Source organism: Lichenostomus cassidix, chromosome 1, assembly GCF_008360975.1.
Source record: "Lichenostomus cassidix isolate B80296 chromosome 1, HeHo_3.0, whole genome shotgun sequence".
In the NCBI taxonomy this organism is placed as follows: Eukaryota; Metazoa; Chordata; class Aves; order Passeriformes; family Meliphagidae; genus Lichenostomus; species Lichenostomus cassidix.
Genome location: NC_139479.1, coordinates 13484603 through 13509258, shown reverse-complemented (window position 1 = coordinate 13509258; position 24656 = coordinate 13484603). Strand labels below are relative to the sequence as shown.

Genomic DNA, 24656 nt, shown 5'->3' with positions numbered 1-24656 from the left:
GTCACATTTCTGAGCTGTGAGCAGTAATGAAAGGGAGATTTACAGTGAACTGAGGCAAATATAAACAATGCACTCATGAGGTGTAAGCTTGAATAGATGTACTGGATAATTAGTGTTGACAATATCTCTGTAAGTTTATATCCATGCTCTTTCTAAGTCATTGGTGCTGTTACTGCAGTTCTCTAGTGAAAGTCAAGAGGCTTCTTTAGAGAGCAGCCTCAATACATGTTACAGGAAGGAGATATAATCTACAACAGAATTTAAAAATTGCATTCAAATTAGCATCCATAGAGAAAACCACAGATGAGAGCTCATACTAGCCAATAAGTATCATCTTTACAGGAAGTATCATGCAGATATTGATGTTGGCAGCTCGCTGATGCTGTGAGTTGCAAGGGAGAACTCTTATCTTGCCAGGAGCCAGGGAAGTGCTGGCAAACAGGTCCTGGTGCTGTGGCCAGGGCAGGACAAGGGGAATGCATGTAGGGGCATTTTCTCTTCCCTGAAGAACTGGACTAATTGGAAGGTTATTGATGAAATAGTTTCAAGTGTGCCATTAGTTTCCAGGAGGTTAATGAACATAAGGGATTTGGACTGAGCACTTTCAGAGCCCTGCTATTAAGTAAGCTTTAAGTGTCTTAAGTGAGCCTTCATTTTCAATTTTCTATATTTACTAACGACCACTAATCTCTTTTATTTGACTATGGTCACAAGTGAGATGATAAATGATCCTTACATCCATTCTTTATTTTGTGTTCCTAAAATTCTTATCGATGAATGTATGAAATAGAACTTTTCCTTTGTTCTTTTCCCCCCACCCCCATTCCCTCACCGTGGGCAATCCACTGAGGCTTTTTCCTTATAAAATAAAGATTAAAGTTGCTTGTAAAACAGATGTTCTCACATTTCCTACTCCCTTAGCACACAGTATTCCTTGGCACCTAACAAACCACTTCATGTTTCTCCTCATGTTGCCCCACTGAGGTTGGAAAATACCAGGTTCTCTCTTCTTGAGTAGCAAAGAGCCTCTTGTCAGGTGAAGCAGAAACTGAGCCAAGAATTGAAATGAGGTTGTGAAGTCCTCTGCTTTAAGACCATCACTTCCCTGTACCTCTTTAATTAATTTATTCACTGAGTTCTTCATAAAATTAAGCTTTGTATTCATGCATTGCATGAAACAGTTACTGTGTCTCACACAATTGATATCTTCTATCCTTCCACAATTTTTGTTTTCTATTCTCTTTGTCCACAGGATAAAACTTGAAATAAGGTGAACGATTCAGATCTATGTAATGACAGAGAGTTTGGTTTTACCTACATATGGATGCTCAAAGCTGTCTGGGGTGCTCAGTAGTGTCTGATAAATTTTTTAATGTTTTCTCATGTGTTTTATCTGACACAAAACTTGCAGGAGCCACTTGCTGTCGAGACTGATAGCTAGAGCCCCAAGAGGACATGCAAACCAGTACTGGAATGATATTCAGTTGTCCAAACAGAAGTCTGTGGAGCCATTTTAAACACATGTATCCTGCCCTTTGGGCTGTTTTTAGCCAACTGACCAACACCCCAGCTGTCTTCACGTTTAATTCCTTATGTGAATTCAGTATTCATTGATTACTGACCAGCAGTTAGTCTTCTGCTTATATCTCATCCCTTTAAAACTCAACATCTGAATTCATTCAGTGACACTTGAAAAAACAAGTTACAGCTTTTGAACACATCTGAGAATTGCCAGTACACCAATTGGCAGACTACCCTGTATATCACACAGTTTAGCACAGCTGTCTCCCATATCTGTTACTTACATATGGGATTCCCTAGCCTGTCAAAAATTGCTTTAAACAAACCAACATCATTATTGGAAGTTGTAAATGCACTAACTTGGAATAAGGCTTTGCCTTGCTCAGTTAAAAACATCATGCAAAATAATTGATTAATATAACTGAACTATAAAAATTGAATTCATGTTTAGATTTGAACTCCAAATTTTCTCATTATTTTGCCAGTCTTCCCATGTGCTTTCAGTTTACTTTATCCATTATTGCTCTGCATTGTTTCAGGGACTTATCAGATCAAATGTGGTTATTTGTGTCTTCTTGGTAAACTAGCAATATGACACTGAGTGTAAGGTTAGTCATCTGCAAACTGTGTATAATAATACCATGAAGGTATTAGCTGGTAAATGGATTTATTAAAGGCAGTAAAACCCCTCTAAAATTGGAGAGAAAAAAAAAAACCCTTTAAATTTTAGATACATTCTAACAAGCTTTATAGCACCTTGCTGCAGAGAGATGCTGGAAATTATATCATGGGAAAAAATGAAGACGGAAACCTTCAGTTACATTAAAAGTAGTTCATGCAGACAGAGTTCTGTCAGAGTTTCAGGATCAGCATAAATTCAGAGTGAAATGTTTGAAGTAAGCCAGATGTACTCCACTGCTTGAAGTGCCCCTGCATTCCAGAGCAGTAAGGTGTCCAAGGGGAAAGTTGAACAGTTACTGTCCAAGTGTCCAGACAATGGGGTTTGGAAAGCCAAACCCCATTGGAGATTAATCTAGCAAGGGATGTGAGGAAACATTTCTGCTGCAGCAGAAAGTTGAGGGAAAATGTAGTGCTGGATGAGGGCAGGGGTCCTGGAAACAAAGGAGATTTACCCTCCATGGAGGAGGAGCAGATTAGGGAATGTTTGAGCAGACTAGGCAAACACAAGCCCTGGGCTTTGACAGGGTGCACCTGCAAGCTCAAAGTATCATTTTGAGGCCACGCTTAGTAATCTTTGACAGGTTATGGTGACTGGGGGAGGTTCCTGAGGGCTGGGAGAAAGCAAATGTCACTGCTATCTTCAAGAAGGAAGGTCTACAAGCTAGCCAGATTTACATCAGGCCCTGGTAAAGTAAATCCTGGAAGCAGTTTCCCTGACCAGCTTTGTACAATATTACTAGCTTGGTGGATGAGGAGAGAGATGTGAATAAGATTTATTCTTTGGCAAGAATTTCAGCACTTTCTCCCCTAACATTCTCAAATATAAGCTGCTGTGAAATGGGCTACTCAAGCTGATTGTGAGTTGCACTGAAAACTCAGTGAACTGCTGGGCTTAAAGGGCTGTGATCAGAACAGCTGATGTCTAGCATATTGTGGTCAGTGGCACAAAGTCCATCTGCAGGATGGTCTAGCCTGGCTGTCTGAGCAGTAGGATGCATGGATGTAGGGTACCAGTGCTGTTCTGTGACAGCTTCTGCTCAGCTGTGCACAGACCAGTGCTCCTGTGGCATGTGACACCAGTGCCCATTTCAGAATGATGCTGCAGCCCAGTGGCATTGCTCCACGTTTAGGTAGGTTGTAAGAAGGTAGTCAAAGCAGATTCTGCAAGTCCAGGTCTTAATGATGGCAGATAGATTTTTGTGGGGTCTGTAATAAGATAACACAGTTTTCTTTCTGTGTGCTGTTGGTCATGAGTGAAGACTCTGGGCCTGCATTAGCAATACAGTGTATAAAGAGACAGACTGTCAGCCTATATCTCTCTTCTGGGGCTGTGTAGAGGGAGAAAGCTTTAAAAAGATGCACCATACAGGCTAAATTTGTAGTCGTGTTAGCTCAAAATACATTGCCAGTGCCTGTATCTATTCCTTAGGATGTGAAATTCCCTGAAGTCTGCAGATCTGTCCTTTGCCTGCTTGAACTCCAGTGGCATATAAATAATCCCATTAGTATTTATTGCATCTGCAGCCTACTATGAGCTCTCTGAGTTTTGTCATTAATTCTTTTAGGAGCAATATGCCAAGCAAAAAAAGAATCAGACTTCACAAGGGAATTGCCTAAATTGGGGGATTCAAATCAACACAAAATAAGAAACTGTCTGGTGATCAATCTCATGTTACAATTTCAAGGACATTCTAGGTCTAAGACATTGTTATCCTTGCTCCCCCCAAGGATGATGTAGTTGTTGCTTGCCTGAAGGAGACATTGCATAAAAAGTGTTGCCAACTCTGAATCTGTTTCTTCTAGTGCTGCAATAGTGGATAAGCACCCTTGGTGCTGCTGACCTCTGGAGAATGGGACCCATTTGCTTTACTAGCTGCCCAAGAATCACTTTCAAAACTAGAATTTTTTTCTTACCAAAAAATAAACAAACAAACAAAACCAGCAAAACCACAAACACACACATGCCCAAAACAAAACAACCAACCTCCTACTAGTGATAATGTATTCCAGTTTCCTGAGGTTTTCTGAAATGTGTATTATGTTCTACTGGCCTCTGACTCTGCTTTGGCCTGAAAATATTTCTTGAGCTTCCTTAAATGCAATCAGACTGCATAGGTGTTTTCACAGATGTCCAGAAGCAGAAAACACTCCTTCAACCAGCACTTTGCACAGTGATATCTCACCTGAAATGGATCCTGACTCTGAGTATAATAATTGTCAACCACTTGTACAGATTCAGGATTGGAACTTCTTACCATTCATTCACATGGCTTGTTCAGTGAAAACTATCTCATGGCTTAACTCACAGCTGACTGTGTTTCAGCAATGTTCTATCAAGACACATTTAGTGTATCTGGATAAGCCTGAGTGAAGATTTGCACCTAAGTTGCTGTAAATAATGTATATTACCTCTATTGCAGACAAGTGCAAATTCACTACACAAGTCTCTACCTGAACACAACAATTGCAACTCCTTAAAAAGTCTTGATAGCCTCTTGGTGCAGTGACAGGCACACCGGATTGTATGATCATTAAACATGTGGTGTGGTTGTGCTACCTTGGTTCATACCACCTTCAGTATGGGCTCATTTGTGCATTTTGGCCACAGTTCCTCTCATCTGTTGTTGTGGGGATAGGATCATTTAGAGTTAGCAGAACCTAATAATTCAGAAACCTTTTCTGAGGTTCAATGTTTGCAGGAAGCCAGTTCAGACTAGATTTTCAGCTCTGAACACAGCTCTTAACTTAGGCCTAACAAGCAATTTTCATCAGATTGTATGAGTGTACTATTTTTGCTTAAAATGTTTAAAAACATGCATAATAAATAATCATTGTGCACAGGAAGGCAAGGAGAGTTAGATCAGGAAAACATTGCCCTTGACTTTGGTAAAATTGTGGTTTGTAGTGCTGGAAAAGAAAATGACACCATGCTTTAAACAATAAATCAACATCTGGAGGAGTAAGAAAAAAACCACAACACTCAGCAAATAAGTTTGAAGACCACACTTTTTGTAAGCCAATTGCAAATAGGGAATGATGGCAGCCATGGAAGAGCAACAGAAAAAGCAGCTGGGCAGGCCAAGAGGAGGTGCCCTGTGCCACATCACTTGGCATTAATTATTCTCAGCATACTGGGTTGAGTTTGGGTTTTTGGGCTTGGGTTTTTTTTTTTTTTTCTTTTTTTCATTTGAAAGTAAGTTTTCTAAAGATTTTGTAAGGAAAAGGCAAAGATCTTGCCTGACAACTTATCTCAGGTATAAACAAATCCATGACCAATCTATCAAAAAAGAACTGAATAGGGATAGACGCAAATGAATATGGTTTTTGTTTTGATCTGAGTGTTCTTAAAGAGAGACCCACAGGGTGAAGCAGCAGTTTCTGGGAAACAAGGGAATCACCTGAGCAAACTGGTTCTTCCTCAGCAAGGTGATGTCTATGTGGGTTTACCTTCAAAGCAGGTGTATGCCTGTGCTTTATAGATGTGAGTTGATGATACAAGACAGTAAATTCCATATTTGGGCCTGGAAGGATGGCACTTTTCACCATCATATAAGAACTTTGACCATATGTCAGAACTTTGACCAGGTATATGTTTTATTTAGCAGTTCTTTGGGCTGTTAAACTTTTACCATGTGCAGCTCCACCATCTTCAGTATCCTGACACTGAAATGTCACCTTGGAATCAAAAATATAAATGTGACTTTGACTCTGAGGAACAGTTTTTATTCCTATGTGAAACATCAGTAGATCATCAAGTGCTAGAGTGTCTTCATTGATGGGTTTTTGGGAACTGGTTAGTCTACCAGAAGCAGCCAGGTAATAGCTGTAGCTAGACTGACCCTACAGCCTTAATAATCTACAGTTTTCCTTTACAGAAATGCTTAAGTATGTTCATTTACATTTGTTTTTCATAGACTAAATAGATGTAGGCTTACATTTTATCGTTTTCATGTTTCTTGCTGCACTGAAGCCTCACTAAGCTAATGCTATTTTAGTTCTTACTGCATTTGACCTATATATTAACTGTTGATCTGTTGGCACATCTGAGGGTAATCCAGTATTCTTCAGAGGAAACATGAGGTGTTTTTTTCACAGGAACAGATGCCCTTACTCAGACATGCATGTGGCAGGATCTCTGCTGCCTCTCCAAGATCCTCTCTATTGCGTTCTGAAACTAGCACCTGAGGGAAAGCTCCTCTTGCAAAACCTTCTGAAACCAAACAAATGAGGTCATAAAATCTAAACCCTTGGGCATTGTGATGGCTATTCAGCTGTGTTGGATTGACCTCACTATATATTTTTTCTTTTCTTTTTTTTTTTTTTTTCTGCTATTGCAGGATTCCCAGCAGGAGAACTTCAAAAGCCTTTCTTTTGGGGAACAAAGTATCCTAGGTAAGTACTGCACCAGGGAACCTCATCCACCTGGAAATGAGGAATAACAGGGAAAGGTATTGTGAATATATATAGCCAAAGAAGAGGGCATGGAGAAGAAAGCTGTGGTGCTGAAGGCAACAAAAACATAGTGCACAGGAAAACCATGTTGTTCTTCTGTAGGGCAAACTTGGCCTTTGTGTTGTGTGCTCTCTCCTGCTGTATCCTGCTTTTGCTACTGAAAGAGCTGACTTTGAGAAGTGCTGCTTTGTGTGATACTTTTTCTTACCCTTGGGAGCCATATGTGTTTCTGTTGTCTTAAACTGATGACTGATTTCTCGCAGGAATTGCTAATTAAGTGCACCCAAGTGGAAGTGTTTCAATGCTACAGCATGCAGATGCAGCAGTGTGCACATGGCAGGTATTAAAAGGAATTGTAAATCAGGTAACTAACACTTCCTGAACAGAAGTGAATACCCTGAGAAGCCAATTATTATCAGTTTATTGTTCACTTTCTGCTAATATCTAAGATTAGCAGTGAGCCCTTGTCTCTGCCTGTTGAGGTGCATGAGAATATCTTCATGTGCATAAATGATTGCCTGAGCAGGCCCATGTGCCAGTGTAGCTGAGGAAGGGTAATTATAGGTCACATATACTTAATTTTGAAAAATCACTGCTTTTGTGCAGTTCAATAGCTTTCTATTTTAGGGTAGGATAAGACCATGAAAAGTTTCTGATGGCAGTTTCTGAAAGTTATTTTGCAGTTATATAAAGCCAGTTACTGGTGATACATATCCTTAATAAATCTTTGTTAAAAAAAAAATCAAACTTTTCGAACATTTTGTGTTTGCCATCACCCAATCTGGATTGTGTCCTTGTAAACAGGAAATTTGGCAATATATGTAGAAAGACTTCTTCAATTTAGGAACAAATTAATTTCCATTCAAAGGGAATTCTTATGGGCCAGGTGACTTTGTAAGTGGCAATTGGGGAAAGAAGAAAGTCCTTTCTTCTTAAGGTGAACTTATTTTCTCTCATAGTTATTGCAGCCCTATTTGCAGCTTTGCTTTCTGAAGAGATTTCTCTGTATTCTGACCTTCTGCCATAGTGATAAAATTGTGGTTCTTTCAAAGTATTATACTTTGCTCATTTCTCTTCTTTAAAGGTTACCTTAGCTTAAATTGGTTTTGCTTGAGTACGTATCAAAATGAAATTTAGTAAACAAATGTAGCTGGTTTATATAAGACAACAGATTGCTTTTGTCCTTGAAATATTCTGGATGTTTTCCGTCTGCTTAGAAGAAACAGTACATGGCATTGGAACAGATAAACCATCAAAAAGTCACCAGTGCTTGCTGAAAAACTGATTTAGCAAACACTTAACATTTAGTGGCATTTTAGTGTCCAGTTCCAGCATAACCACCAAAACTGGTTACATCTATTTGCATAAAGGGGAGCTTAGTTATCACTTTTACATCTCAGCACATGAAATAAAATAACATTCAAATGTCATCATTCACAGTTATGAGCCTTCAGTGCCAGATATATTGAAACAGAGACTTCAAACTACCTGACCTCATAGTTTCCCTACAATTCTCTGAGCCTCCCCAGTCCCAGAAAGTTCCAGTTTAATATACTATCAGCTGGGCTGCACCTAATCCCTTCCATCTCTGTCCAACTGTGCCCAGAAGTGAAAAGCATGAACAGAGCTGGGAAAATTGCTGGCAAAAAATGTTGTTGAGCTAGATAAAATGCTGAGGGGGGTTCATAGATTCATAGGCCAAAATTCACTGCAAACTTCACCCCATCTTTTGGAGCTAAGGAAAGCTGTAAGGGTCCAGAACACCAGGCTGTTCTTTGTCCCTGCCACTCATGGTGACAAAGAACCTCAGAGGAAAAATAAGATACTTTTAGTAATAGGGCTTGGTTCTTCTCAATCTCTTTACATGCTTTGCGCCATTGTTTTCACACTACTCCAGCTGCAAAAGACCCTGGATAACCCCTTTACTTCAGATGTGGAAAACAAGTCTTACATAGTGCATTTATTATGGGTAATTATCACTGTGTGCTACACAAGATTACAAATTTGTCACACAAAAGGATGATATTTCCATTGCTGAAACGTATAATTTTAACCTGCATTTTTTCGAGAAGGTTTGTAATAGTACTTGAGCTAAAAAACAGTAGGGAAGATTTTAACACATGCAAAGTACTTTTCAGGAAAGAAAAAACAAAGTGAAGGATTTTAATGGGAGCAGAGGGAATTAAATGATATAATACTTTTTGGGCATGACTGAGATGAGCAATTAGTGCACTATGGATCATTAGGTCCAATAATAACATGTTATTTCCAAACCCTCTGCCTTTCTTCTATTTCAATACAATGTGTTAGGAATGCTATAAGCTACTTTGAAATATAACATCTCAATAACTGAAATAATTAATATCACAAAAGCCAAGTGAACAAATGAAAGATGCATTGACTAGATCACCTACTTCCGTGATATCCACTGCATAAAGCCCTGAGCCTTTTCCTCTTTTATCCCTATTTCTCCCAAAAGCATGTTTATTGGGATATAATAAATAAGATATAATTAATTGCCAAGCAGGAATAAAAAAATATTTCTTTTTACTCTGTTTCCCAGGTGCATTAGATCCGACTGTGTATCATACCCTATTCCAGAGCAGGTGCAACGACATTATATGACCTTTTTAAAACTGAATGGAGACCTGTTAATGCTTTATAAAATATAGTCTTTGTTTCAGAATAGTTACACCTATACTTTTGTCCTGTTCCCAGTCAAAATATACACAATGCAGTCAGCTGAAGGAGACATTTGGAACTCATATGATGCTGATAAGGGATTTGGTTGGAAGAGTGAACCATCTCAATGCTTTCAAAGTTTTAGATTAAATGTTTCTTTTAAACCAAGATTTAGCATTAGGACTTTCAACATTTTTAAGTCAAGATTGTGTAGGTGTGATTTCTAGACCCATATTCCCCTGCCTCCTCACCCCCTTTTAAAATCAACAATGATCTTTCCTGAGGGCTTTTACCCTTTAATGTTCATGACTGTGAACACTTTCTGAGGAAACTTCTTCTTTGTGTTACAGGTCATTAAGTTATGGTGCCATAGGAGTGATTGTTGGCCATGAGTTTACTCATGGATTTGATAGCAATGGTGAGTATTTGACTGCATATTGATAATTTTTTTTATTTACAAGGTTGACAGATTAAAAAGCTGACTTGTACATGCTTTAGCATTTTTACTTTTTTGGTTTTTTTTAATGGGGGTGAGTTGCAGGAAAAAATCATAGACTTGTATTTATCAGATTTATTTACATGGAATCTTGCTTGTCTGAATTGGATTTTATTTGGTAGGAAATAGGACAAGTTTGATTCTTTTTGTTTTTCTTGAATGAAAACTAAATCAGCAACAGATTCTGAAAGTCCTAACAAGGGGGAGTGGGAAGGGCAGAGGGGATAATTTCTGATTGATAAAAATTACTTCTGAGAAAACTTTTCATTTCAGGTTTGACATTTTTCAAAAAATAATTACTAAAGTTTTAAAATACAATACTGAAACAAGAGTGGTGCAGAAAAGGTGTTGCAAAATATTAAAATTGGGTTAAAAAAAAAGAGAGGGGGAAAAAGAAGAATGGTCAGAGAATGTCAATCCAACTGTCCTGACAAACTGGGTGGAATGGGACATTACCACTACCTAGGTTTGGCTGTCTCAGTAAAGTGCTTTTAAAAATAGGATTCCTGTTCAGGTTTTGCTCCAAAATAAAAAATGGAAACTTTAGAATTTTACATGAAATGGATTGGTTTCCTGATCAAGTGTAGAATTAATAATAAACTAGTTATCATCACATTTTCAGAATCAAAGAAATATGGTCTGAGGATGACAAATACAATTAAACTTCCAAGAAAGCTAAATGCCTCTTACACCATGTAATTATAAAACACACTATAGAACTCATTAGTCATTACTATCTTTTTCTGCAAATGGAAATTATGAGAATAAATAGAATGTCAGCTTTTCACTGATGATTTGAGTGGGGATCAAGGTTTTGCTCAATGATTCTATCCATTTTGTACACACATTTACATTAGAACTTTTACCTCTCATTTCTGTGCAGGTGATATATTCCTAAACCGGCAAAGTTTTCTCCTGAAAAAAACATTTGTTTTCTTTCTTTCCTTTTGAGGTCGGAAATATGACAAAAATGGAAATTTAGACCCTTGGTGGACAACTGCCTCTGAAGAAAAATTTAAAGAGAAAACAAAATGCATGATTAATCAATACAACAATTACTACTGGAAGCAAGCTGGCTTACATGTACGTAAACCACCAGTAACTGAAAACAGCGGTACATGAGGAGTTTGGGTTGTTGTGCCTTTTTTTTTTTAATTCTCTTTTTATAAATCCCAATGTATTGGGATATTAGGCTACCAACTTCATTTCTCACAACAAATGATTTTTTGAGCTGAATAATTGTGTTAAAAATTGTCTGTCAGGTTTGATTAGTCCAGTCAAATACCACTACCCACACTCTGATGACAGGGTTAAACCATTTCTCCCCATCACATCATTTTGGAATCAGAGGAAGAAGATGAAGCCACTCAGCAGGGCTGGTCAAATTATTGTAGGCATGTTAAATGTCTTCTGGAGATGAGGTCTGTAATGAAAACTGAGCAGTCACTCTTTTAGGAAGAATATAATAGCATGTTTTATAGATTCCTTTAACAATTCTGCCTGTTATTTATTGCAGCTATAAAATGGATGCATAGGCCCTACTTTATTTCAGATTCAACTCTTGCTATTTCTTCCATGTGTGCACACAGACCCCATTTGTATGTTTAATCAAGGGAATATGACAGCAGTAGCTCCTAGAAAAGGACTGAGAAAGAAAGTGCGAGGGAATGAGAAGGAAAGTTTCAGGATAAAACACACACTCCAGTCCCCACTCAATTCTGTCACCTCTGCATTCATTTTAGAAACACCATTAAGTCTTTGCCTGTTAAGAATAAAGAGGTCACATGAAATGCTTATCAATAATTCTACCACTTTTCCCAGGTTTGCTTGTGCTGGTCTCAGAGATAACAAAGCCATATTGTGCTCCAGTCTGAAGTCCAGCAACTCAGACTTGAAATACTTCATAATAAGCTAATTTACAAATAAAAATTCTCAGGCTCATTCCTGCATATTTGTAGTACAAAAACTGTCATTACAAAAATGCCACTCAAAGAAGATCATCAAAACCTTCCCCAAGGATGTGGCTATGCCCTTCCCATACCTCTGCCATTGGTTTGGCCATCTCCTTTACCTGTTGCACTGTCTGTTGAGATGAGGTGGGTCTGAGTTTCCTCTCCAGTGTAGCTCCTGCCTTTGAAGTCCGTGGAGGGGCTTACTAGAGAGATCCTGCTACCCACAGCCTTGTCATCCCATTCTTTCTATTTCCACAGGACAACCAAAAGAACTTTTTAGATGACAGAAGAATTTCCCAATTTTTTGCCATATTTTATGGCTTTTGTATGAAGACCTATGCAAGCAAAGACCTTTCTTTTATTACCATTTTTGCCTGTCATTTACATCAATATTCTGCAGGTTTTTTCCCCTTGTATGAATATTTTTCATGGATGAAGAAACCTATTTATTCTTCTTCCTTCTCATCTGGTGTACAATAAAAATGTCTCCAGAAAAGAAGCCTAATGAAAGAAAAAGTGGATTTAGAAATAGCTTCAGAGTGCCATAATCACATAAAGTCATCTCATCAAATAGAGGGCTTATCATGGTCCCTGAGCCCTGCCACAAACTGTCTGTGCAAAGTAGTCTCAAATACCTGATCCAGAGCTGCCTGAGATCAACAGAAAGACTTCTTCAACTTTTTAGATGACCTGTGGCCCTGTGCCACTGTTAGGTTAGTCTCATCTTATGCTCTAAATCAGTCTCCTTCACAAGCTCACTGCAAGGAAAATGTGTGAGTAGGAGTGCCAGGGAAATAGGCAGCTGGTGTGTGTGTCCATTCCCTGGTGTGCCAGCACCTTTTCTCCTAAAAGCTTCTCTCTCACCTCCATCTCCAGCCTCCTGAGGGCAGGGGAGAGCTGACAGGGAAGGTTTGCACTTGCCTCTGCGGCTCCCATTTTTGCTGTAACATTGTACCCAAAGGCCTCAAGCAGGTAGTCCTGAGTCCAATCTGGGTGCTCATCTGTACCAAGTGTTGGACTAGGTACCTAGTCTTTTTACCTCTTCTTCTCCATTTTCCCCTCTTTTGCCATCCTGAAACTAAGGTGAGTCCTTATGCCAACCCCACTCCATGATCCCTGTGGCACAGGAGAGAGGAAGGCTGCAGCCAGCATTGACCTTCAGAGCCCTGCTCAAAACTGTGCTCAATTATCTTGCTTATTTGAGGCACAGGAGAAACTGCTTAATTACAAATACACAGAGACCTTAGTAGGCTGGGTGAGCAGAGATAATGCTACTCCAGCAGAAATTAGGATTTCTTTGTTATGATATTGCACTTGGTAATGCCAGGAGACCAGTATCCTCACAAAGTTTATATAGTGTTGTTTCCCACAATATATTCTTGTTGCTATTGCTCCTGCTCTTGGAATCAATACCCAGGAGAAGCAACAGGAATCTCCTTTGCAGATATTTTTAGAGCACTGAATACACCATCAATTTTGATTCTGTCTCTGACAATTATTTTTAATTACACTTATTTATGTTATGACAGAAGTTATTTTAGCATATGAGTAGTATATTAAGAGTTATGTAGAGAAATAAATATAACCTTTTAGATAAAAGTTTAAGAAAGAGGCTACTGGATCTCACATGTAACCAGACATAAACAATCCTTAGGGGAAAATTACAGAGACTGAGCTCAAAGGTCAGGGACTGGATTCTTCAGTGCATTCTATCTACTATATTTTGTGTTACAGACACCTAGGAAAAGAGCCAGGATAACTCATCACAGAAAATTGTTTACTGACAGTTTTCACATTGAAACCCAGTTTTCTTAACCAAAGTTGCTTGAAAATAACGGAGGTTGTTCTTGCCTTGTTTTACTTTTTCCCCTCTTTTTGAAGTTGCTCGATTCAGAAATGGGTCAAATGACTGATGTTCTTTCATTCTGCCAAGGTGAAAGGGAAGAGAACTTTGGCAGAAAACATTGCAGATAATGGAGGTTTGAGAGAAGCTTTCAGGGTAAGTAGATAGAAAATATCTAAAACATAATATTATGAAAAAAAACCCAAAAAAAGCTGTGGTTATCTTCATGTTGCTGAAAGGCACTTAGTATCTCTTTCTTATCAGGCATACAGGAAATGGATTACAGAAAAGAGGGGAGGAGAAGAAGAGCCTTTGCTGCCAGGCCTTGCGTTCACACACAACCAGCTTTTCTTTCTGAGTTATGCCCATGTGAGTAGTACAAATGTGTTTCAAATCCCCATCTGTTAACCTGAACGATGTGCAGTGCAGAGATGAGCCTGCTTTGTTTCAACAATCTGCATCACCCAAACACAGACCTTTGAGAGTATAAGCAGAGACTTCTTCCATGACTATTGTTACTTTTTCATTCCCTCTTTGTCCTCACCTATCCATGATTCCAGAGTGGCTGAAATTATTCTTGGTTTTGCACAATGTTGTCACAGCAACTGTCTTTCTTCTTTCTACTTCTCTCCACCAAAAGGATCTTTCTGCATGTGTTGACTCCTCAGACTCCTTCAGCTTTAACTTCCCAGATTCCAGGTGCTTGCAATACACAGCAGTTTCTGACTGCTTCCACCACAAACTGTTACAAATGTACCAGCACCATTTGTTACTGCGTATGTTGTTCAAGGAAACTAAGCTGCTGTGAAGAAGTCTTAGTTTATTATTTCCCATCCATACACTAAATATGTTGTAACAAAACTTTGATGAAGGATGTGAGTTCTTAAGAAAAACATAGAGCAAGGGAGAGGATCAGAAATTATTTATTTGATTAAACAAATTTGGACAAACTCCCTACATGAGAAGTAAAATTTGGGCTATAAAGCTTTGCCACCAGCTGAAGGAATTAATCATCCCAAACTGAAAAAAACAGCACCCAGTGCTGAATTAAATTTTGCCTCGTGTCAGTTTTTCTCCAAGAAAATTTTGAAGCTATAGGGAATCTCTGGGGGTCTTACAGGACCACTGCAGGAATCCAGTGGTCCCTCACAGGGAAGGCACATGCACAGTGAGAGTAGTGTATGCAAGGTACCTTTGAGCTCAGCCTATATCCACAGAGCTCAAGACACTCAACAGACCTATTTAAACTGTCAGAGCTGTGTTCAGCCAGACAAAATTGCACTGAAGTCCACTGAAATTCTATGAGCTACCTGGCTTATAGGATTTTGTTGATAGGAACATTTATAGGAACATTTTTAATGTAGAAACTCAGGTAAGGTAGGGGCAGTTTAAAGGAGATTTTTCGTGCAATGGATACAGCTTAAGAGGGATTATTCAGTTGTGCAAATATTCTATCTACCCTGTTTTGTGGTCAGTAATGGTTGGGTTAAATATCTGATCAGGAACAGGAATTGGGGATACCACTGATGGAAATGTAGAAAATGTGTAATTTCAAAAGAAATTAACATTGCAAAATGGAATAAATATGTCAGGTAGTATAGCTGCAGTTCTAGAGATGATAACTATCATTAAGTGTACCTTTTATACACATTACATAGCTTTGAGGCCAAGAAGTGTGTTTGGTAATTATTAAGGTGTGAGATGCTGCAGCACAGGCTGAAAGACAAGCTACTATTACAGAGAACTTCAAAAAAAGAACAAGTAAAGTGGCTGTGATTAGATGATGGGAAAGAGTGGGTAGAGAAAAACAGTGGGTGGAGACTGGATCCATTAGGGGATTTGAAAACCAAGAGAATGTACTAAGAGAAAACTGCAGATTGGCAAAGGTGAAACAAAGTAGGAATTTATAGTGTCATTCCATTTTAAGCGTTCTATAAGTAATAGGCATCTTAAGAACAGTGACATTACATTTTGCTTTACTTACAAAGTCATCCCAGATAATGTGCCTGTTTCTGTTTTTTTATTTTTCATTAGGTAAGATGCAACTCCTTTAGACCAGAATCTGCGAGGGAACAAATATATACTGGAGCTCACAGCCCTCCTCAGTTCAGGTAGTGCAAATAAGGTATTTCCTTGGTGTACATACAGAATCAATCACTGCAGAAGAGAAGTGCAGAAATTTAGCATTTCAAGAGGGGGTTAAGAGCAAACACAAAATTGGACTGTGCTCTTTGTTTAGATTGGAATTGAACAGGTCTTATTAGCTCATCTTTCACTATTACAAATGCTCTTCTGTAAAATTGAGGAGCTTGCATCTACCTTCAAAAGCATTTGAACCAGAACACACTCTGATCCCTGTGATGTCCTGTAATCATGGTCTGAGTACCTAAAATGCCTCATCTATCACTTTCTTTCCCTAAGCAATTCTAGTTTAGAAAATGGTGAATATTAGGAGGGTCCTTGATTTAATCTGTCTGAGTTCATTAAAAGCTTCTAAGTCACTACCTTGAATGACATTGAAAATGCAAAGCAAAACGTGCCCTTCAAGTTCAGTTCAAGACCAAATTCTTCTGCTGGCCATCAAATGACACTTTGTTTGAAGGAGCTGTGATAGTCCAGCCATAACAGAGGGAGTCTGTCTTTGCCAAAAGGCTTTCTACAGGCTCCCCTAACCACAGACCCTCATGAACTGCCCCCATCAGATGGGGGAGGTTTTAGAGACTCATAAGAATTAGGAAGCCAGAGTTTGTTTTTCTGCTTCTTCACCAAAAACAAGTTGGTTTTGTTGGGATTCACTCTGGTTGCATTTACTCAACTAAGAATTGCATGTTTGCCCCAGTGAAATTCTAAATTACCTCTTTATTTGGACAAGGGATGTTAACTCCACAAGCTGATTCATACAATACAGTGGATTAGTTGCCTTCTAGAGAATCCTACCACTTCCTGTTGACTAAAAGAGTGTTATACCAGCTAGTGAGAGTAAAAGTAGTGCAGTATGCAAATGTGTGTGGCTTTCAACAATTGAAAATACATCGTGGTAATGAAGACAGGACTATCAGGCTGACCTTCAGCCTACAGAGATATTCTTCTCATAATTCCTACTCTTGTTAAGATTTTGGTAAAATAACCATCTGTTGTCTTTTAAAGTCCTCAGGTTTATTTACCTATAGGTATATTTATATTCTGAATCATTACATAGTTACCTTCCCATGAGATGGTGCAAATCACAAAATATACAGGGAACTCTAGGGATAGAGTATTCATTAGGAAAACTCCTGAAGGCATCAAGATATGAGAGAAAATTTCAGAGAAGTTTAGATTAATTGGAGATCTAGAAAATATAGACAAAACTTTTTCTTAGATTTTGAGTGAGAAACTGAGAACTGGCTTCTGTTTCAGAACTGCAGATAAGCACTGGTGCTTGTCTCCTCTTGCAAATCATATCACCTGGGCTAACAAATTATCTTACCTATTTCTCCCAGCTTGGTTTCATTTATGTCCCAAGACCATTATGAGCATAACTGCAATACAGCCACCTCCAACACTGACAGCTCTTTCTGTCCAAAAAGCTCAAACAGCCCTTTTAAAACTAATTATAAAAGGTAACAATAAAAATTATAGAAATGAGCAATACATATCTTAAGCATAGGTGTATGCATCTGAACTATTCACACCAGGTTCTCTTCACAGTCAAAAAGGAAATGGCATTTTAGAAGTAAATACATATATATAAATAATCTTTCAGCAGGTAATAAATTTAAATTACTTAGACTCTGCAAGTACATCTTTCTATTGATTACCAAGGGAGGCTAGGGTGACCTGCTCAGGTAAAGGTGTCTCTACTATAATTCAGTGGGAAGAAAACCAGACAGCCCACTCTGATTTGAGTTAATGTGTGGTGATATCAAGCCATGGGTAGAAAAGTGGCATGCATGCACACATAAAGATTTTTTCACTGGATAAATTCTGGGTTTATTTAATTGGCAGATTTTCAGTATTAGCATGTGTCTTTGCTATTTTTGAACGCCAATTTCAGATTGAAATCCCTGTCATGGCAGGCAGAACTCCCACCAACATCAGCAGCAGTTCTGCATGACCAGCTCTTGCTGTTCCAGTCCCTGAATATGTATCTGCAATGTTTTTACAGTAAAGCTGTATATCTTATTTGAAGCCTAACCTCATTTGATAATCCTCCCTACAAAACTGACCTTTAGACATTTTTGTGCCAGATGACTGCAAATTTTCTTACTCACAGAAAGTCTAATCAATGTAATAAGAATGTTTTCTACCATGCTGGGCTACACTGAGAAACTGATTGTCTGCAATATAAAAAAATGCCTCCTCACTGCACAACAAAGGAAAGGTATGCAATTAATATCACAGTAGATACTTTTCTGCTCTTAACTCAGGAAACTCTTTAACACCATTGCAAGTTTCAGGTTAGTAAATTCCAAGATGATTAAAAGCATAAAAAAAGCAGCAAACAACACAATTGCAATCTAGAAAAGGTAAAATAATAGTTTATGACTGCATTAAATAATGCAGATGAGAAAGCAGGAGCCAAGGATGGCTGCATGCAAAGAGCCAGCTCTTCCCCTATGCCTGAAGGTGCCAATCTGGAATGTAGACACTTCATCCAGCTTGTGTCAGGCAGGGATGTGCTGCTCTTTCTGTGTCACACCACCTGTGGTAGAAGGAAGGGGGCGTGGGAACTGGTCAGGGTAGAAGGCTCAGAAAATACATTTCCAAAATATTAGAGGAATTGCGATGCTCCCAGGTGTAAGGCTGAGCTGCCCAACAAGAAGGTTTAATTGCCCCCTCAGACTGCAAAGTCCCAGGGGTCCAGCAAGTGTTTGTGTGTGTGTGTGTGTGTGTATGTGTGTGTGTTTGCATGGGTGAGCAGAGCATGTTGTTACAAGAATCTGAGACTCTGGAGCCACATGAAACCATGTCCAGCACAACCTCAGTGTGTGCTTCCATCCTCCTGCCTGCTGCACTGCAGTCTGGCAGGGCTGGAAGAAGGATTCCACTGTGCAAGGCTACTGCTGATCTTCCACCTCTGCTGCCAAGGGTCACACTAGAAAATTGTTCTAAAGGACATACTAGCACAAAACACATTTGTTTTTCATCGAGTTTCTAGCAAAGCAAGATGCTTCTCAAAGCATGAAACAAAATAAGATTTTCTCTTAATATTAACTTTAACGGGGAGCCCTTCTCTTGAACCTTTTGGTTTTATTTGTGGAAAAATTATATGAAAGCCTGAAAATTCAGCCTGAAGTGAAAACACTGAAACGCTTGCAGACCTACAGTGTTTGACAGAAGGCAACCTGCATGTCCATCCCTTTTCTCTTTGCAGAGTAATCGGAGCCATGAGCAACTTCGAAGAGTTCCGCAAGGCTTTCAATTGCCCCGCGAACACGACGATGAACCGCGGGGCAGAATCCTGCCGGCTGTGGTAGCTGTCCCTTCCAGCTCTTCTGTCAGGAGGAGTCTGCAATGTGAACTGCTCAAGCCCACTGCTAGAGTTTCAGAATAACGGTCTGAAATCTGGAGAGGTGTTACTTCAAATGCATCTTCCTCGTCCATGCTGATGATCTGCATGGATCTAATCACTCCCTATTTAGAGCCTAGAAACATTCCAAATAGAAGAGCTTTTCCTAAAAAATAATAATAAAAAGTAACTCCTTTTAACCATAAAACTACTCCAGCTCATCTGCAGTTGCATTGCTGTTGATGGATAACTGCCATTATCAATTCCAATTCCTGATTTATAGTTGAGCGAGAGGTAAATGCTAAAATCCAGTTTTAATCTATTGCTCTGCAGGGGTTCTATGCAGAATGCTCCCACACAAAATTTATTCTTTCTGGATGAAGAAATTCATGAGATCTGCTATAAAGCCAGCTCTGATCTGCTGCGTGATACTGCATTTTCATAACTTAAGCTGTCACAGCCCAGCATGCCATAAATGATGTTGCATGATGTAAAGACACAAGACTTTATATAAATTCAGTTTAATATGTCAGATTAGTGCCTCAGGTTTTGGAACAGTTTCAAGCTGGGAAAGTACCTCATGGTATCCATCTGCTAGGACTAAAACATAAAGGATACTTGTCAGATCATGGCCTCTTCTAATTTTAGAACAGCTTATGATAAAAATCAATGTATGGTGAAAATCAGAGGCTCTCAGAGGGGATTCCCAGCACCACAATACTCATAAATATTGCAGCATTTATTCTGGTTTACATTGTAGGCAGTTTTTTCCCTGGGGATGTTTTTTACCTTGTGCTGAAGATATCTTCATCTACATTTATTATTTTAAGCCAGAAATACTATACCAGTTTTAAATGATGGATTTCATAGTGTCTGGGTCTTATAGGGCATTGTAAGTAGGGTGTGTGTTTGCCCTCATGTTCTGGATGGGGCAGGATGACTTGTGATTTTAAGGGAAGAGTATGTGACAGGAAATCAGAGTACCAGCATCATTTGACCTATCTGGATAAAAGGAGCAATTTAGGAGTAGAGGACTTATAAATACAGTAAAAATACTGGCCACCTGAGTTTTCTATTTGATTTTTAAGAATATTAATGAAAAGATATTTTATTGCAGCAGAAATACTTTAACACATATCTCTTACTGGGGGGTTGGGTCGGGGTAGGAGGCACACACAACTCTTTTTTTCCTAACAGAAAGGTACCTATATAAGTGGTATATATTTATACCTTGTGCATTATTTCATTTTTACATGGTGGAATTATTTCAAAAAGAATTTCTTTAGACATTTAATTACTGCAAATCCCTATTGGTCTCTCTGTGTATATACTTTTGTATGTATATATACACAAAATATAATTTCTTTACATGCTTAAATTTTATTTTATCAGATTAGAAGCGTAAGATAAACTTTTTTTACAAGGATTGGTCAAATATTGTTGGATAAGGACTTGATTGGATGGTCACATCCAGAGGTTGGTGGCCAATGGCTCAGAGTCCCAGTGGACATCAGTGACAAGTGATGCCCCTCAGGGATCTGTACTGGGACCAGTTATTTAATATCTTCATTAATGACATAGACAAAGGGATTGAGCACACCCTCAGCAAGTTTGCAGACAACACCAAGCTGAGAGGTATGGTTGCCACACCTGCAGGATGGGATGGCATGCCAGGGGACCTGGGCAAGCTTGAGAAGTGGCCCATGAGAACCTCATGAGGTTTAACAACAACAAGTGCAAGGTGCTGCACCCAGGTCAGGGCAATTCCTGATATCAACAAAGGCTAGGGATGAACAGATCAAGAGTAGCCCTGCCCAGAAAGACCTGGGGGCACTGGTGGATGAAAGGCTGCACATGACCCAGCAATGGGCATTTGCAGCCCAGAAAACCAACTGTGTCCTGGGCTGCATCCAAAGCACCATGGGCAGCAGGGCCAGGGAAGGGAGTGGAGACCAGCAAGATGATCAGAGGGATGGAGCACTTCTCCTATGAAGAAAGGTTGAGAGAATTGGGATTGGTCAGCCTGGAGAAGTGAAGGCTTTGGTGTGACTTAATTTCAGCCTTTGGTACCTGAAGGAAGCCTACAAGAAAGATGGAGAAGGACTTATTACAAGGGCATGTAGTGACAGGACAAGGGGGAATGGTTTCAAACTGAGAATTGTTTTGGATTAGATACTAGGAGGAAGTTCTTTACTGTGAGGGTGCTGAGGCACTGGAACGGGTTGCTTAGAGAAGTTGTGGATGTCTCATCCCTGGAAATGTTCAAGGCTATGAGCAACCTGGTGGAAGTGCAGGAGGTGTCCCTGCCCATGGCAGGAGATTGGAATTAGATGAATTTTAAGGCTCCTTACAACCCAAATAATTCTATGATTCTGTGATTATCCAACAGTCATGGTGGAGGAAGGTTTGCTGAAGCTAAATAACTGAAGCAAATTGGGTTATTTTCCTATGTATCTTTAGAATGAAGTGGGACATAATGGAAGCATAGTTTAGGGACAAAGACAGGATCTCAAACTACCTTCCAGAGTTAAGGAAGCAGACACTCCTGACCTCAAGGCTCTGTTGGCACATTTTAGAAACAAAATACTGTGATTTGGGACCAGAATATTCTTTTATCAATTTTTCCTTGCAAAAGTCAAAGTTTTCTTAAGAGGAAAGCATTTTTCCTTCCTTCATGCCAACTCTGTTCCTGAGTTCCATGGATTGCAGTTTATCATTTGAATTGCCACTATTAAATATTTTTCCTGGAGGTATTTTTCACATAAATTGTGATGGCAGTATTTTCACAGAGCTTTTCCTCAAACAAGCAGGTATGGGGTTTCAGCAAAGGGATACTTTTTGTCTGCTAATGGGAAAGTTCCTTAGCAAATTGAGTTCTGTACTGGCTTCATTTCTGTGCTCATATGAGCGCTGACATGACTTGATGTTGGCTGCTTTGGATCAACGGCACAAAGTTCAAGGTTGACATCTGGCCCCATTAAAGGTAGTACCAAGATGGATGTTGTCCTCAAAAAAGTCACAACATCACTCATGCACTAATCTGAATTTTCTAAATTACTTGACTATGCAAAGGCGGTTTCACAACAGTTGATGTTGGGTTTTCTAATTTCATCTCTCAAATCAGAGATGCATTTGCAAAAACTCCTCTCTCGTGGCTGTTCTCCAGTGGGACAGACTCTGTCATTTTGTGATTCATTAAGTTGTTTCTCTGTTCTGGATAGCAATTTTTTCTAAAATGTCTGATGATTGCCTTAAATGTCACTCTTCCTGCTCCTTGCTGGGCTCAGGTCTTTCATGTTTAATACCAAGGATTTTTGACCTGTGGTGTGTGTTTTCCCAATGGAACAGGAACCACTGCAAACTCTCTCATCCTCACTAGGATGCAGGAGGCAGGGGGTAGGCTCTGGGCTGGGACGATAGAGGGAGCTGGGTGTTTGGGGGGCAATGCACCAGGAGAGAGGAAGAGAGGGTATGACCAGAATTTTTCCCTGATTTTGGCAGCTGAGAGGGCACCCACACATTGCCAGGAAAGCCAGAAGTCCTTGCTGCTGACTGGCATGTTCGTCAGTAGTATCCTAGTTCAGGAAATCCTTGCTGTTGACTCAGGTTCTCAGTGTCTGGGGTTCAGGTCCTGCCTGTGTCCACACAAGGACCCTGGCCTGCCTCATCTGCTGCTTTTACCTCAAACCAAAGAGCTGGTCATGCAATTTACAGTTCACTTCGGATAAGCTACTTAGGTACCATTTGGAAAGCAAAGCAGAAGGTAATTGAACAAGTTCTTAAAACTTTTATCATCAAAGACAGCCAAGACATTAGTGATGGTTTGTGAAGGCTCTTCCCATTGCCTCTGTTTTATCAGACCACCTGTCTGTGCTTTGTTTTTGTGTTGTGCCTCCTTAGTCTATGCCAGCAGTGCCTTCCTGCATTGCTCTCAGGTTCAGTTATTATGTCTATGCTAACAAATCCTTCAACATATATATTCTTTTCCCAGAGCTTTAAAATTGTTATTTTGCTTAATTTTTAGTAATATTGTGTAATGTTTCTTCCTTTTGGCTTAGTAATCTAATTCTTTTTCAGTGACCAGGAGGGGAAGGGTCAACTCTGAATGGAACATTTTTGCCTTTGTAAATTTGAAGAGATATTTTTCTACTGTGTAGACATAAACAGCCTCCCTCCTGTCCCATGTCTCCTTCTTCAGGTCCTAGAAATATGGAAACCTTCTATTCTAGTCTAGTGTAGTCTTTCTTTTTTTTTATTAAGCCTGAAATGCTAAAACACCAGCTTGTACACTGTGAGTATTTCTGCTGATCATATTGTGGAAGACTTAGCTCTCTGAAAAGGCAGCTGTGTTATTCACCTGGGTAAACTGCTTAGGTACATTAATGATGTCCAAACTGGGTCTGGACACTGAAGGACCAAAAAATTCAACTGTGTTATAAAACTCTGCCTAATGCCCTGTGCAGGGGGACTTCACTATTCTTTAGGTAGGAACACTATCATGACACTAATTGGTTGAATTATTTATAAAATAATCAGGTGGGTTTGCATATAACTTTTCATTGAGTATTATTCAATTACAGACTTGGAAGTATATCTCATAACAATGTTTTATACATATATATAATATACATGTATCTGTCAGCAAAATGTTAGAAGCCTGACAACTCAAGAGGCAGAATTATAGTGGTTTAAAAAGTCTTTTATGTTTAAGTCTTTTTAATCTGGATTTTTATTTACTGGTCGGTCTATTGTACATTTGATTTTTTTTCCTTGCATAGTACATTGATTGACTGTTTTAGACAATTGTGTTAGCCAATAAAGCCAAAGTGATGAAGAGTTTTCCTATGCTTGCAACATGGCAAAATCTGCTTGGCTTGGCACTGTGCAACTCTACAATATTACTTCTATAATATAAAGTCTTAATAAGATGTAATAAAGAGCATAATGATGTGGTCCCAGGTTCTCAAGACTACTTTTACTACTTGATAGCGTAAGAAGACCTCCTCTCTCAGACAGTTGTGAAGGCATGTTCAGCCAGAGTTTATTAAGGTCCACTTGCCCTCATTACCCTGCTGGAGGCAATTAAAATAAATATCTGATGAGCTATTGTAGATGAGGGCTGGATGCCATAAAGAGCAGACAGCAGAGCTGTCTCAACTGAAGGTCACTGGAGCACAAGAAAGAGTGAGAAAAGATCCGCCTGCCTGTCAGCCTCACTCTTCTCCTCTGCCCCAAATCCACACCTGCCTTGGCCCACTCTTTGCTTTTCAATTGCTTTTAAGCATTTTCCAGAAGAGTCTGTGATAGGACAGTCCTTGTGCTGTGCCTGAGTTTGAAGTTCAGCTCAGGATACAAAGGACTTCACGAGCTTGACCAAGCACTTGTTCCAGGGCTTTCTGGGCACAGGGACTGTGCTGAGGCCTTATCCATCATCAGCGTGGCTTTTCTGGGTGCAGCGCTCCATTGCATGGGCTCTGCCCTGAGCAAGTGTCCTGACACTGCCTGGGTGGCCATATGCAGTGGCAGTGGCCCACTGTC

General features: G+C 39.4%; 1 protein-coding gene across 3 annotated transcripts in view; it reads left to right on the top strand.

Annotated features, from left to right (window-relative positions):
• PHEX (phosphate regulating endopeptidase X-linked) overlaps positions 1-24073 on the top strand; it is a 115551-nt gene extending 91478 nt beyond the window's left edge. For 2 of the 3 annotated variants that reach the window (XM_085050591.1, XM_085050584.1), the window contains exons 16-22: positions 6540-6594; positions 9687-9754; positions 10785-10915; positions 13718-13783; positions 13892-13996; positions 15662-15738; positions 18984-24073. In XM_085050591.1, coding sequence (XP_084906717.1) covers positions 6540-6594; positions 9687-9754; positions 10785-10915; positions 13718-13783; positions 13892-13996; positions 15662-15738; positions 18984-19086 — 605 coding nt within the window. In that variant the 3' untranslated portion in view covers positions 19087-24073. The other variant, XM_085050598.1, reaches the window with a different exon arrangement.
• The last annotated feature ends 583 nt before the right edge of the window (positions 24074-24656 follow it).